Source organism: Sceloporus occidentalis, unplaced genomic scaffold (assembly GCF_023333645.1).
Source record: "Sceloporus occidentalis isolate IW3139 unplaced genomic scaffold, rSceOcc1.0.p SCAF_114, whole genome shotgun sequence".
In the NCBI taxonomy this organism is placed as follows: Eukaryota; Metazoa; Chordata; class Lepidosauria; order Squamata; family Phrynosomatidae; genus Sceloporus; species Sceloporus occidentalis.
In genome coordinates this window covers 1,951,525-1,966,539 of record NW_028317094.1, presented here as the reverse complement: position 1 = coordinate 1,966,539, position 15,015 = coordinate 1,951,525, and the positions used below count along the sequence as shown (strand labels likewise).

The 15,015-nt window shown below is 42.5% G+C and overlaps 2 protein-coding genes across 2 annotated transcripts in view; both read left to right on the top strand.

Annotated features, from left to right (window-relative positions):
• The first annotated feature begins 5,175 nt into the window (after positions 1–5,175).
• LOC149282463 (uncharacterized) overlaps positions 5,176–15,015 on the top strand; it is a 164,139-nt gene continuing 154,299 nt past the window's right edge. Inside the window, exon 1 of the mRNA XM_089498214.1 lies at positions 5,176–5,260. The gene's annotated coding sequence lies outside the window, so the exon portion shown is untranslated. The remainder of the gene's footprint in view (positions 5,261–15,015) is intronic.
• On the top strand, positions 6,616–7,922 carry LOC149282468 (uncharacterized; the record flags this gene model as incomplete). Its single annotated transcript, XM_089498172.1, has 1 exon — positions 6,616–7,922. A coding segment is annotated over one exon (1,110 nt), but the record flags the coding sequence as incomplete, so codon positions are not given.

Below are 15,015 nucleotides of genomic sequence, written 5' to 3'. Positions count from 1 at the left end.
AGGACGGGCCTGAGGAAGAGGAGGAGGAAGGAGAAAGGCTTAGAAGAAGGACCTGAGGAGGAGGAGGAGGAGGAGGAGGAGGAGGAGGAGGAGGAAGGCTTAGAGGAAGAGCCAAAGGAGGAGGAAGAGCAGAGAGGCCTCTGGAGGATTCTGCAGAGGAAGAAGAAGGAGAAGAAGAAGGGGCTCCTGAGCATACGCAGAGGCCTCTGGGGGAGAAGCTACAGGGAGAAATCTCCTGGTTGTAACTTAATATTACTATTATTAGTAGTAGCATTAGTATTATTAAATTTTATTTATTTATAAAGACATGGCAAGACATATTTATAAAGAGTATCTCAGTGAGTCTCTATATTATAGCATCAGGAAAGATTTTAGGTGTTGTTCAGGTTTGGAAATCCTGTTTGGGGTCCCTTCTGACTTTGGGGCCCTTTCCTCCTCCACTTTGGGTTCAATGAAGGCCTCAAACTGCCAAGTACAGAGGCAGAGGCAGCCATTTTGTGTTCTGGAGGCCATTTTGTTTTGCTTGTGACTGTGAGGAATAATGTTCCAGAACCTTCTCTGAGTCTCAGTTGAACAGAGGCTTTTCTTTCTCTCCTGAGGCTCCAGAGTCAGAAGGAGGCCAGGCTCCTTGGGCCAAAAGGAAGGAAGTGTGTCTCTTTGTGTGTTTTTTGTGTCTCTTTTCTGAGAGGGTTTTCTTATTACAAAGCTCTGCTCCTTCTGGGGAACATGGGTTTTAAAAGGGATCAGAAATGGAGAGGATAGTTTTAATACAAGCCTAATTATTATGCTTCACAAACATTGGGCTTTGGCTTCTAAGAGGAGGCTAGTCCCCCCAAAAAGGCCAAAAGTGGCTCCTTTGGGAGGTTTTAAAAGCCTCCCCAGTTTCCTTATTAATAGATTTTCAGGCAAGAAGGAAGGAGACAGACCATGATAACCCATTTTACCAAGAATGAAACAAACAAACATAGAAGCAAACAAGAACAACAAAAATAAGGATTAGACAGAAAAGCAAACTGCTTTTATTTAAAAAAGCAAAACCATTTTTAACAGGATAAAAGTACGAATTGGGTTCTTCTATCCTTTATAACCGACTGAGGCTGTATCTGAACTACAGAAATAATCCGGTTGGAAACCACTTTTTTTCTTTTGTAATTTATTTATAAATAATCCTTTACAAACAAAAATGAAAAAACATACCAAGACATTTGCATAACAAATACAGCTACAACAACAAAAAGTAGAAATACCTATATGATACACATACAACATGCAATAAATAACATCCTGATATACAAAACTGTCAGAAATGTACTATTAAGTTACTTCCCAGTTAAGCTAAGATGACCCTTTTATTTAATTTACTTAAATTCCTACAAGGTATCAATACGTGTTAAACCTCTAATGTTCCTGTAGACTTTCCATATGATATCTGGGATTGTAAATCAATAATTAGTATTACAAAATAAATCAAAGCATGACCAGTCCTCTTTAGTTTTCTCAACTGATTTATCCCTCATGATTGCGGTTAAAATGTCCAATCCCTTTGCTTCTCTTAGTTTAATTATCCACTCCTCTATTTTAGGAATTTGGATGCTTTTCCAATACTGTGAGTGACCATCTACAAAATTAGTCTGGGAAATCTTTTAGCTACTTCCTTTTTCAGTTTACATGTCAGATTGAGCAAAAAGATCAAAGGGTTTAAAGGTATTTCTTCCTGTAAATGCCATCAAAGAAAATGCCATCAAAGAAAACCATTATCCTGAAACATGGAAACAAGCTAATATAACTTTGCTGTTAAAAGAAGATAGAGATGCAACTGAGGTAAAGAGCTATAGGCTAATTTCCTTATTAAATGTGGATTATACATTATTTCCTATGACTTTGGCCCATAGACTCAAAAAAGGTCTTAAACACTGGATTCATAAGGACAAGTCAGAGATAACATTCAAAACGTCTGAAATATAATTGAATATTTTCAAAGGCACAACGAAAAAACACTTATCTTTTTAGAAAAGGCCTTCAATAACATAGGATGGGATATATTATTTGCGACACTTGAAAAATGGAAATAGGAGCTTCTTATTATAGATGGATAAAGGCAATGTATAAAGATCAAAGACTAATTGTTAACTATAAAAACCAGAAGAGTTTAAGATTTCTAAAGGTAAATGGCAAGCTTTCCCACTATCACCCTTTTTCTTCATTCTGATCCTAGAAGCACTGAATAATAGGATAGGATTAGACAATAAGATCAATGGGATAAAAATTAAAAACAACTGAGTTTAAAATGAGAGTCTTCTCAGACGACATTTGTATTCCCTGGAGAACCCAGAAAAGAGCACAAGGCAATTGATGGATGTAATAGTGGGATTGGAATATGTTTCAGGACTAAAAGTAAACAGAGACAAAACAACATTAATAACAAAAAATATGGGGAAAAGGAAGAATAAATCCTGGAAGAAATTAGTGGATTTAAAGTAGGAAAGAAAGTTAAATATCTAGGAATCAATTTAAGAAATACAAACTCAGATCTATTTCACAATAACTATGAGACACATGAAAGCAAATCAGAAAAGACCTAGAAAAATGGGGGAAATTACACTTTGGAAAAATATCACTGATCTAAATGAGTTTCCTTCCTGAAACACTGTTTCTGTTCCAAGTGATACCCATCATCCAGAATGAAAAACCCATTGAATCTATGGCAAAAGGAAACCTCAAAATTTATTTCGAATTAAAAATAGAGCCAGGATAGAAACTAAAATACTTTGTGATGACAAAAGTAGAGGAGGGCTGGGTTTACCAAACTGAAAACTTTATTATGCTGCTTGTTGTTTAGTTTGGATTAGAGAATGGTTTATGTTAGAGAATGAACAATTGTTATGTCTGGAGGGTGAACATTTAAGATTTGGGTGGAATGGATACCTAATTTACGGTAAAGAGAAAGTTCATAAAGAAAGCACAAATCATTTAGTAAGAAAAGCTCTATTGAAGATCTGGGGGAAAATAAGTGTAGAATATGTCCAAAAATACCTTTATGGTGTTTGCCGCATGAGGCTCTTTTTGGGAGGAAAAGTATCCAGAAAACTAAATGGTTGAGATACAAGGATGTACTGAAAGAATCGCAAGGAAAACTAGAGATCAAAAGACAAGAAGAACCTAAAGAATCTGGCCTAGATTGTCACTGGTATCTTTATCCTCAAATGAGGGAGAGGTTTAAAATAGATGTGAAATTAGGAGGAATACAAAATGAAACATGGGAATTGTGGAAGCCATGCTCCATGGTCATTCCATGCCTGATGAGAGTGTTGGGTGCGAGGCATTGGAGAAGCCTCCAGCTGTGTTTCTCTAGCCAGAAGCCAAAGGAAGGCCTTCTCCTCTGAGGGCCACTGGGGAGGTCTGGAGGTTTCAGCAGATGATGCGCTCATTTCACATCTAGCTACAGGGACATAGCCAGGGTCCTCTCCAATTCCCCATCCCCTGACCCCCCTCCACTCTCACAAGGCATGGAGTGTCAGGACCATGGTGAACAGGTCTGAGGAAATGACAGGCATGTGGCCACTAGGTGGAGCTGTTGTGGAAGTCATTGACAGCTCTAGTGGCAGTTAGATGTGTCAGCATTTAAACAGTGCACCATTGGAATGTTGATGCAACGGTCAACTGTCATTCTCAACTGTCAGTGAGGAAGAGTCAGACAGTGTGTGGCTCAGAGTGGGTTGTTACTGGTGTGGATGGTGTCGATGTATATAGTGTTGTACACAGTGGAACTTCTTATATGAATAAAAGCCGCATCTGAGAGAAGATTACAGTGTCTCTCTGCTCACTGAGAAAGCGACAGGTGTTTCTTCAGCTCACAAGCTACTGACTGCAGTCAAGGTGGAGAATCTGGTGCCATATGTTAACATGTTGCCTCACGTGCTGCACAATATAGCAACATCAAAAGCATTTTAACATGGAGTATCTGTTGTGTAAGGGAGCTGCAGTGAATCTATGCTAGGTCCAGGGGGCTTTGTTTGGTGAAGAGGGAGGAAGGGGATACCCACCTCTGCATTCGCCCAAAGGAGGCATATGTCACCTGCGTATCTCACTAGCACCATGCTGTTCTCTGTGTCTATGAGTGATGCAGGATTTCTTGACAAATCAAGCCTAACCCTAGTCTCTTTTCTCAGGGACTTCATCTTGGCCTCCTTCTACACAGTTTTGGGCCATATTTTGCTGGAAGTGACCCAAGTGCAAGACCACCAGGACCCCTTTCCACCTAATGGCCAACACAGAGGCCAAGCAGAGAAAGTTGGGCTCCAAGAGAAAGAGGCTGTCGAAGTACAACTCTTTGGTGAGTCACCATCCTGACTATTAGTTTCATTTGTGTCACTGCTGGGGCAGCTCATGAAAGCAAGTGGAGAACATCTTGTCCCACTTTGGCAGAGAAAGTCCTGGTTAATCCTCTGTCACCCCACTTTTTCAGTGGCTTTCAAAAATGTCCTGGTTTCTCTCTCCTCCTCCCACTTTACCCCTTCTCCTCATCTCTTTTGGGTTGCTGCAAAGTGACTTCCAAGGCGTTTGCACCTCATCAACTCAAAAAGGGGGAGAGGAGAGAAGTTGCCAGGGTCTTCCCTTGTCAGGAGGCTGAGGCAAATCCAAACTGCTGTGCCCTTCCCCTCTATTGTAAACCGCTCGGATTCCCAGTGATTGGGCAGTATATAAATAAAACCTATTATTATTATTATTATTATTATTAGTGTGATCGTCCTCCTAAACAACCTTGGCCATACTCACCACCTTCTGGTGTTGCTTGTCCACATGTGCCTTGCTTTTCCATCTCTGAAATGTAGAGGATATGGGAGACCACCTCTGGATCTAAATTGGGGGTGGGCCCAGTGGCCCTCAAGTCCAGAGTGCTCCCCCAGAACTGTATCCCAGCCATGGCCTAAATTATATTTTTTATTATATTGTATATTATATTGAAAGTATTCAAGACAATCTGATCTCAAAGGTAGTAGCTTTTTGTTTGCTAACAGAATTTAAAGTTTATTTCCTGGACTGAATTCTGAAGTGATGAAATAATATTTGAAATGCACCATGTGTTTTCCTCCCCTTTTGTTTAGTCACTCTCTGGATGAGGACTTTTTTCTATTTCAGGTGACCTTTGCAGATGTGGCAGTATATTTCTCTGAGGATGAATGGAATCTGTTGACGAAGAAACAGAAACATTTGTACAATTATGTAATGATGGACAATTATGAGAATGTGGCTTCTGTAGGTAAGGAACCTGAATCCATTGCTCTTTCTACAAAGACTGAGGTCCCTTTCATACTATATTATCATGTCACTATGGCTCCACTAGAATTATAGAATCATAGAGTTGGAATAGACCACAAGGGCCATCTAGTTCAACCCCCTTCTGCCATGCAGGAATACACATTCAAATCACCCGCAAGAGATGGCCACCCAGCCTCTCTTTAAAGACCTCCACCAAAATCTAAGGGAGTATATTCCACTGTCAAAGAGCTCTCACTGTCATGAAGTTCCTCCTAATGTTTAGGTGGAACCTCTCTCCCTGTGGCTTGCATCCATTGTGTTGTCTCCTTTTCTCTGTAGCAACAAAAAGCAAGGCTGCTCCTTGTACAACATGACAACCTTTCAAATATTTAAACATGGATATCATATCCACTCTTTATCTTCTTTTCTCCAGGCTAAACATAACCACCTCTCTAAGCTGCTCCTCATAGAGCTTGATGGTTTCCATACCCTTCACCACTTTGGTTGCCCTCCTTTGGACATGCTCCAATTTGTCAACATCCTTTTTGAATTATGGGGCCAGAACTGGACACAGGATTATTCCAAGTGAGGCCTGACCAAAGCAGAATAGAGTAGCACTATTACTTCTCTTGATCTAGAAACTATTCTTGCATAGATGCAGCCTAGAATCACATGGGCCTTTGTAGCTGCTGCATCACACTGTTGGCCCATGTTCAACTTGCGGTCTACTAGGAGTCCTAGATCCCTTTCAAGCCTAGTTTAAATGTGATAGCAACATTCTGTAGAATATTTGAATCTGTAGTTCAGTGAGGCACTATTGCTCTCTAGTTTCTAAGGATTCTAAATACCCCATCCTAAACTGCTAATTCTAGGATTTTATGGGAAGTAGCCATGGAGATTAATGCATTTCACACCCAAATGGTACTCAGCACATTCCTGAGCAGCTTTCCTACCTTTTTTGGCCCCTCTTCAATCCTTTTAAGGGGGAAAGACCTCCCTTGGCCCTGCAATGGCACAGAGAGGGCCCAACAGTGGCAAAATGGCCTCCACTTCCCCAAAGGGATGCTGTTGGATGTTGGGGGCAAAATATTATTTCATTCCCCCCCCTCTTCCAGGCAATACAATGGGGGGTTGCCCCTGAGATCTCCTCCAAACCCCATCAGTACTCCATGCCTGTCTTATAGATGTTTTAAGGTTGCTCCCTGGCACTTGACCCTCATCAAAATTGGAGTCCAGGTCCCAGCCCCATTATTCTGCCTTTGGCAATGAGTTATTGGGATCTGACTCCAACTTAATTTAATATCAAATAGGGGGGAGTAAACATAGGGCTAAATCTTGGGCTAACACTTTTCTCTCTTTGATATTCAGTACTATCTGTCATTATCCTTCTTTACAGAAGAACTTGTCAGTCATGAGAGAGTCCATACAGGAGAGAAGCCATACAAATGCCAGCATTGTGGGAAAGGTTTTTCTTGGAAGTCATACCTATTGAAACATCAGAGAATCCACACAGGAGAGAAGCCATACAAATGCCAGCATTGTGCGAAATGTTTTTCTTGGAAGTTAAGCCTAATGACACACCAGAGAATCCACACAGGAGAGAAGCCATACAAATGCCAGCATTGTGGGAAATATTTTTATTGTAAGTCAAACCTAGTGACACACCAGAGCGTCCACACAGGAGAGAAGCCATACAAATGCCAGCATTGTGGGAAATGTTTTTCTCGGCAGTCAAGCCTAATGACACACCAGAGAATCCACACAGGAGAGAAGCCATACAAATGCCAGCATTGTGGGAAATGTTGTTCTCAGAAGCCAGACCTATTGAAACACCAGAGAATCCACACAGGAGAGAAGCCATACAAATGCCAGCATTGTGGGAAAGGTTTTTCTTGGAAGTCAGACCTATTGAAACATCAGAGAATCCACACAGGAGAGAAGCCATACAAATGCCAGCATTGTGGGAAATATTTTTATTGTAAGTCAAACCTAGTGACACACCAGAGAGTCCACACAGGAGAGAAGCCATACAAATGCCAGCATTGTGGGAAATGTTTTTCTCAGCAGTCAAACCTAGTGACACACCAGAGAATCCACACAGGAGAGAAGCCATCCAAATGCCAGCATTGTGGGAAATGTTTTTCTCAGCAGTCAAACCTAGTGACACACCAGAGAATCCACACAGGAGAGAAGCCATCCAAATGCCAGCATTGTGGGAAATATTTTTATTGTAAGTCAAACCTGGTGACACACCAGAGAATCCACACAGGAGAGAAGCCATACAAATGCCAGCATTTTGGGAAATGTTTTTCTTGGCAGTCAAGCCTAGTGACACACCAGAGAATCCACACAGGAGAGAAGCCATACAAATGCCAGCATTGTGGGAAATGTTTTTCTTGGAGGTCAGGCCTATTCAGTCACCAGAGAGGCTACACAGGAGAGGAGCCACACACATCCAAGCAGTGAAGGAACATTATTTTTGTTTTTTAATAATCTTTATTAAATTTTACAATAAAAAGTACAGAAATCAAGAAGATTGACAAAATTTCAAATAAAGTTTTAAAGTTATGGTTTGTTAAGTTTAGGTTTTAATTGCTACTAGTATAGCCAATTGTTTTGGGTTATAAATTTGGCTGGGGATTATGGACTGTGGTTTAGGTTAATTAGAGGGGGGCTGGGATTTGTTGCAGCTATCTAGAATAGCAATGATAGCATTTGGAATTTGTGGGATTTTAGCCAAAGAAAGTTGGGGACCGGTAGTAATAGAAAGGGAGCTAGTTTCTTCAAATGTCTGGGGAAGGGAGAGATTGTGTGTGTGAGAAGGATGGCAAAGTGGGGCTCATAGTGGGGGATAGATGATGGGAATTCTAGGTGGGGGCTAGGTTTGGTAGAAGGTGGAGTTTTAGGTTTTGAGGTTTCAATATATTCTGGCAGTTCTGGCTTAAACATATTTCTGATATGTGTTTTCAATAAAGGTCTTTGCTGTTTCAACACACTGGATTCTTTGATGCACAGAATTTGTGAATATGCACAAAACTGACACTTTCTTCTCTCCTCAATCCTCAGCTCCATTCCCAGTTGTAAGAACAGCAGAGAGAAACACACATCTATCTATCTATCTATCTATCTATCTATCTATCTATGTGTGTATATACAGTATACACAGAGAGACTATTACCAAAGCAGAGCCTTCCTTTCCTGCCTTTCCTGGGCTCCGTTGCAGCCTCTTCAAAATCTCCTCAAAAGAAGGAAGGAAGGAACGAAGGGAGGGAGGGGAGGCTGCTGGACCCCAGTACACTCCTTCCCTTCCCTCAAAGGCCGCCAGTGGAATAACAGCAGCAGCAGTAAGGCCCTGGTGATCCCTGCACATGATCAGAAGGGGCCTTTGGATGTATGTGCGCATGCGCAGTCTCAGACCTGAAGCCATTGCTGCCCTCACAGTTTGTTCTGAGGGATGGAAATGGGGGACAACCCTCGTTCCTTTAGAACAATGGCTTGAGGATCTTCTGGGGGGGGGGGGGGGGCTTCGGGATAACAAGAAGGAAGGAAGCCCCTTTTTCCTCAAAGAAAGGCAGGGGGGTGCCAGGCCTCCTTTCTCTCTTTCCATCCCTGCCTCCTCGGAGGAGGACTCCTTGGGGCCCAGGTACTTAGGGGGTTATTATGAGAAAAGAGGGCGGGGGTCCCTTAGAGAGATACATGGCCATGGAGGGGATCATGATCCAAATATACAAAGGTCTTTGAGGAGCTCCCTCCCTCCTGGAAAGTGGAGCAGAGGAAAGACCCTAGAATAATGTGTCCAGTTCTGGGCACCATAATTTAAAAAGGATGTGGAGAAAGTGGAGCATGTCCAAAGGAGTGTGAATAAAATGATGAAGGGTCTGGAAACCATGCCCTATGAAGAACACCTTAGCGAACTGGGGGTGTTCAGCCTAGAGAAGAGACGGTTAAGAGGTGATATGATAGCCCTGTTTCTTGAAGGGATGTAATCTTGAGAAGGGAGGAAGCTTGTTTTCTAATGCTCCAGAGACTTGGACCCAGAACAATGGATGCAAGCTCCAGGAAAAGAGATTTCACCTCAACATTAGGAAGAAGGAACTGACAGTAAGAGCTGTTCAACACTGGAACACACTCCTTCCTCAGAGTGCAGTCGAGTCTCCTTCCTCAGAGGTCTTTAAACAGAGGCTGGATGGCCATCTGTCGGGGATGCTTTGATTGAGATTTCCTGCATGGCATAATAGGGTTGGACTGGATGGCCCTTGGGGACTCTTCCAACTCTATGATTCTATGAGTGTATACAGAATAGCCCCCAGAATTCCAAAGCATGGAGCCATCAATCTGCATTAATCCTACAGTGTAAGTGCAGCTTTATTATCTGTCTTTTATTGCCCTTTGTCCATATGAGCAAGAAGGGGAATGGCCTCTGCCTGCATTGAGATCCTTCACTATCATCTTAACTGATAAGCTCTACAGACCACCCCTAAGGTATGGCCTGCAGTCGCCCCTTTTTGCGATGGATCAGGGCGGTGGCAGGCTCACCCTGTGGCCCTGATCTGGCCTTTCAAGAGTGCAAAAAAGAGCCACAAAAAGCAACTCCTTTTTGCGCCCTCAAAAGGGCACCATAGCCACATTGCCACAGCTATGCAGCACTTCTTTGGGGCTGCGTCATGTGGAGCAGCACATGGCATCAGAGCGTCCTGGGAAGCAGAGTTGGGCATGCATCGTGAGGACACTATGCCCTGACACCGCCCCTATGCCGGCCTTAATGGCCGGTGTATACAGGGCCTGAGTGGCATCAGAGGCAGCATGTAGGCCTGTGGCTCCATCACAGAGTGGTTTGAGCACTGGTTTATGACTCTGGGGACCAGGGTTCGAATTGTAGCCCAACCATGAAAGCCACTGAGTGACCGTAGTCAGGCTACACTCTCTCAGCCTCAGAGGATGATCAAGGCAAAGCCCCTCTGAAGAAATGTGAAAAGAAACCCCCATGATAGGGTTGCCATAAGTCAGAAATGACTTGAAGGCACACAACAACTGTTATTTATTTGTTTATTGTAACCTAAAACATAACATAAACATGACATGACATACAAAATGACATAAAATATATAATAAGAATTCCTTTCATTCTCTTTCTCTCCTTCCTAAGATATCTATGCTTGGTGTTTATACATATTTTTGGTAATGTTCCTTCCTTATATACACATGATCATAGATAATAATAAAGGCTGCACCTACAATGTAGAATCAATGCTGTTACTTATATACAAGTGATTTTTGGATCTATCTTAAATATATGGATCATCCCAAATTCTGAATAACTATACAAAACAGCTTCTCTTACTTAATCCTGAAAACCAAGAATTGACATTTCTCCCAACATGTTACTTAAATATTTTATTACCATTTCCCAAATACTGACAAGTTTCCCCAGGGTTTCGGGTTTCATGGCTTTTATATGGGGTAGATGTATTAGATAATGCGTTTTCACTTTTGTATGTTTTTAACCTTAATTTTATACTGTTTTAATGGTCTTATTTTAAATTGGTTTTTTAAAATTGTTTTAAAGGCGTTTTATCTTGAGAGCCGCCTTGGGAGAAAGGCGGTGTATAAATAAATAAACAAATGCATGAGACATATCCATTTGTCTCTTTCAGCCATTTCCAATAGTTTTAATGACCAATCTTGCACCAAAAGGATTGAACTCTCTTTCCAATTCGATGCTATTAAGATTCTGGCTACCAATGTCACATAATTCAATATCTTAGCATCTCTGCCGGACGAAGAAGCCAGTGAAGCTTTGAAAATTTGCACGATGCAATTTTTTCCCCATTTTGGGTGGCCAATAAAGGTATACATTTTGTATTGTGGACAAGTCTTGGTTTCCAAATCTTTAATCATCTTCACTCATCCTTCCTTGGAGACATTATTCCAGCTTGTCCACATCTTCTTGAATCTTGGTGTCCAGAACTGGACACAGGATTCCAGGGGAGGCTTGACCAGAGTAGAATACAGTGGCACTATTACTTCCTATGATCTAGAGTCCTGCTGATTCAGCCTGGAATCATACTAGCTTTTCTGGCTGCTTCTCCACACTGTTGACACGTTTAGCCTGGTGTCTACTAAGACCCCAAGATCCGTTTCACAAGTGCTCCTTTCAAGCAAGGTGTCACCCATCCTAAGCTGAGCCTGTCATACTTTGGACATGCCACGAGAAGACCTGAATCACTAGAAAAAGACAATAAAGCTTGGCAAGGTAGACCACGGGAGCCAGGGTGCAGTAGTGGACTCCTCCTGCCCTTCCCCTGGCCTCCAGTTGTGGACGATGGATCTGGAGACCAGGGTTCAAATCCCTGCTCGGCCATGTAAACCCATTGGGTGATCTTGGGCAAGTCATACGCTCTCAGCCTCAAGGGAAAGCCATGGCAAACCTCCTCTAAACAAATCTCACAAGAAACCCCCATGATAGGTTCACCTTGGGGTCACCATAACATCCTGCATTTTGCATTGCCTAGGCCTCTTTTGCGGTGATGCTGAACATTTCTAGGTCCGCGTGCTGGGGGCGGGGCTTCTGCCCTCTGTGGGTGGGACTTCTGCCATCCATGGGCGGGGCTTCCACCATCGGAGGCGGGGCTTCCAGGGCAGGAAGAGACAGCTAGAAGCCAGGGGAAATTAGGGGGGTGACGGGCACGTGCTGTTGCTCCTGCTCCTCCTGCCCTTCCCCTGGCCTCCAGCTGTCTCTCAGCTGGGGGAGAGTAGGGGCCCATGGTGGGGAGGAGCAATGGGCCCCCGCCTCTGCTGCCCTCCGCGAGGCTTTGCCAGTCCTGAGGTGTACTTCCAGGGACCATTGGATTTGATTCAAATTTCTGCATGTCTTTCGCTTCAAATTGTTTTAAAAGGCTGCTGGCTCTTCTCTTTTAATTTGCCATATTTTAAGATTAAGCCCACTTAAATCACTCTTGTCTTAAATTGCATTGCCATCTTGTGGCACCTGTGAGACTAACTGAGCAAAAGAAGCTGAAGCATAAACTTTTGTAGACTTGTTCTCCGTCCTCAAATGCATGGAGTCAACAGGTGCCCAGGAAAGACCTTAGATCCTTCCTGAGCACCTTCTCACTCCTTGCATCTGCCGAAGGAGATCAAGTCTACAAAAGCTGATGCTAAAACTTCTTTCGAATGCAAAAGACCTGGTCCAGCTCCTCTTGGCTTCTCCACTGGGTTTTTGGCACAACTGGCCTCACTTTTATCTTTCACACAATCCTTTTCCTCCTCCATTTCTAGACTACATTCAGCAGGTAGTGAACTCGGGCTTGGAGCTGCTTCTCCTGTGGCCTTTTGTATCTCTCAACTAACATGACCTTTGGATGGGAAAATAAAGAACAAAAAGAAAAGAAAATCTCACCTATTCTTTAATAAAAATTCCCTGCCGGAGCAGGAGAAGCAAGAGCTCGAATGTGAGATTGTGAACCTGATGTGAACATTGTTTTCCTGAGAGCAGGTTGTAGGTGACACATCTGGTTCACATGGTCATCATGGTATTACTGGTTGCTCTTTTGTAATTGGAAAACAACAATGCATGCTCTTTGGTTGCAGTTTTTCTCCTTCTCATTCTGTATTAATAAACATAACACTGAGAAATAACAGACACGTAAAAGTAATGATGCAATAAACAAACAAATGAGTTTCGACAACGATTTCCAAATCATGGCAGATAGGAAAACCCGGCAAGACAAATCATTTGGACCTGTGTACCTTTCTACAAACAGATGCAGGAGGTTTAAAGGGAGATGTGTCTATTTTTGTTTACATATGCAATGCAGATATCCCAAACCTCCAACAAAAATGTTGTATAATCAAATATTCTCTTGTATCTGGGAAATGTCTAATTAACAATTTGTAAGCCACTCTGATAGCCTTGGTTGAAGAGCGGGGTATAAGTAAACTATTATTATTATTATTATTATTATTATTATTAGTTGTGTGTTTATTTTGATAAGGAATTCACTTTATATACTTTCCCCCCAGTAGTGATAGGCATTGATCTGCACCTTTTAATATATCTAAATGATAGGCTCTGACCTGCACCTTGATATCAAAAGTGCATCTTGACCTGAGTAGCTGTATGGCCCTAGCATGGGATCCAAATAACAGGTTCCCACTGAAACAAGGGGAAGCCATGGGTTTTGATATGTAAATGAATTTCCTTTCCCAGCTCTGAAGATGGGTGAGATCATGCCAGGAGCTGCTTAGCTGCTATCAGGCAGATGTCTTAAGGAAGTGTTTCTCTCTTGCTATTGAGGGGGAGCCATTTGAATCAAAGGAATGGCATTTGCATAGCCATTTGGGTCCCTACTCTAGCAGAAACATTTGGTGAGATCAAAACATGGACCTAAGATGTGAAATACACTTCAAACAGTTTCAGACTGATTGCCCTTTGTCTAGAGACCCTGTTAAACCCTTAAAAGGGCTGCTAAATTTAGGGATGTGCTGCTGCCAGCCACTCTCAGCTGCCTCCCTCACCCAGGTCTCTGGTCATTTTGCAGCCAACATCTATGTCAGTTTGAAGTCAGAGTCGCTCTGACCTGGTCTGCTAAGCCTTAAATATTAAGCAGACTTACAAACCCTCACACAAATTGGACTTCCCAAGAGAGAACCTCTACATCAGGTGAGTATTACCATAAGAAAAGCCTATTATCTATCCCACATCTACCAGGTTATTTCCTGAGCCTTGTATGAATGCATATGTGTATGTGCCTGTGCGTGTTTGAACTGTTTCCAATAAAAGAGACATTGATTGTACTTAGAGCCTCTGCCTCATTTCTGGATTTCTAGTTCCTGGTATCCAGATCGAAGGGGCGAATCCTGAGGTCTAGTAACAGGCCTCCTCTTGTGACCCTGAGCTAATTAAATTCCCCATTGATAATATGGTCACTGTTCACTGTTACAGTAGAAAGGTGGTATGTAAATAAACCTGACTTGCCTCATAAAATTCATTGAATGGCTCTCACTAAAGACAAAGGTCTGTGTCCCATTGTATCCAACCCCCTTAGTGGCTTCCATCTTAGTGGGACAGTGAATCCACGTTGGTTTTAATCTTGACTGTCCAAGACATTGAATTTATTGGGGGGAAGAGAGTTGAGTAAAAAGTTTGGGGTGGATTTAATGCCCTGACCTCCGTTACTTTAAGGATAAATTCTCAGTGGGGAGGAATAACTAACTCTCTTTGCAAGACAGCCAGATGTGAACACGCTGCCCAACTCTAAAACACCATGGAAAGTGCATAGGCTTCTTCTGTTCCTTCTCAGTTAGTTCCAGGTCGTCCTCTGATTCTATGAGAGCCATGTTCCTGTAGCCATGCCAGTAAGATCCCAGCAGCAAATGTGAGTCATCCTCCAATCCGTATTCAACATCCAAATGGCTGCTTTGACTCCGTAGGTCAGAGAAAACCTGTCCATTTGAACAAAGAGTAGAAAGATGAGGTGGTGCCCCTTTTCCATATTGCGGCTTTTCTCCTAAGGCCAAGAACCTATTGCATAAAAGTGTCCCAGACTCACTTGGCTCCCTTCCTCTGGGTCAGAAAGAATTGTCTGGTTCACGATCGCCGTCTCTTCTTCATTTCGCGTGATGCCTTTCTCATTCATCTTAAGGCCTGACAATTTTGTGGAGGGACCTTTCTTCTTTCCAAGTCCTTTGTCTGGAGAAGATTTTTTTTTTTAAGGATAAGAACAGTCTAACAAATAAATACAATTTTACCTGAGC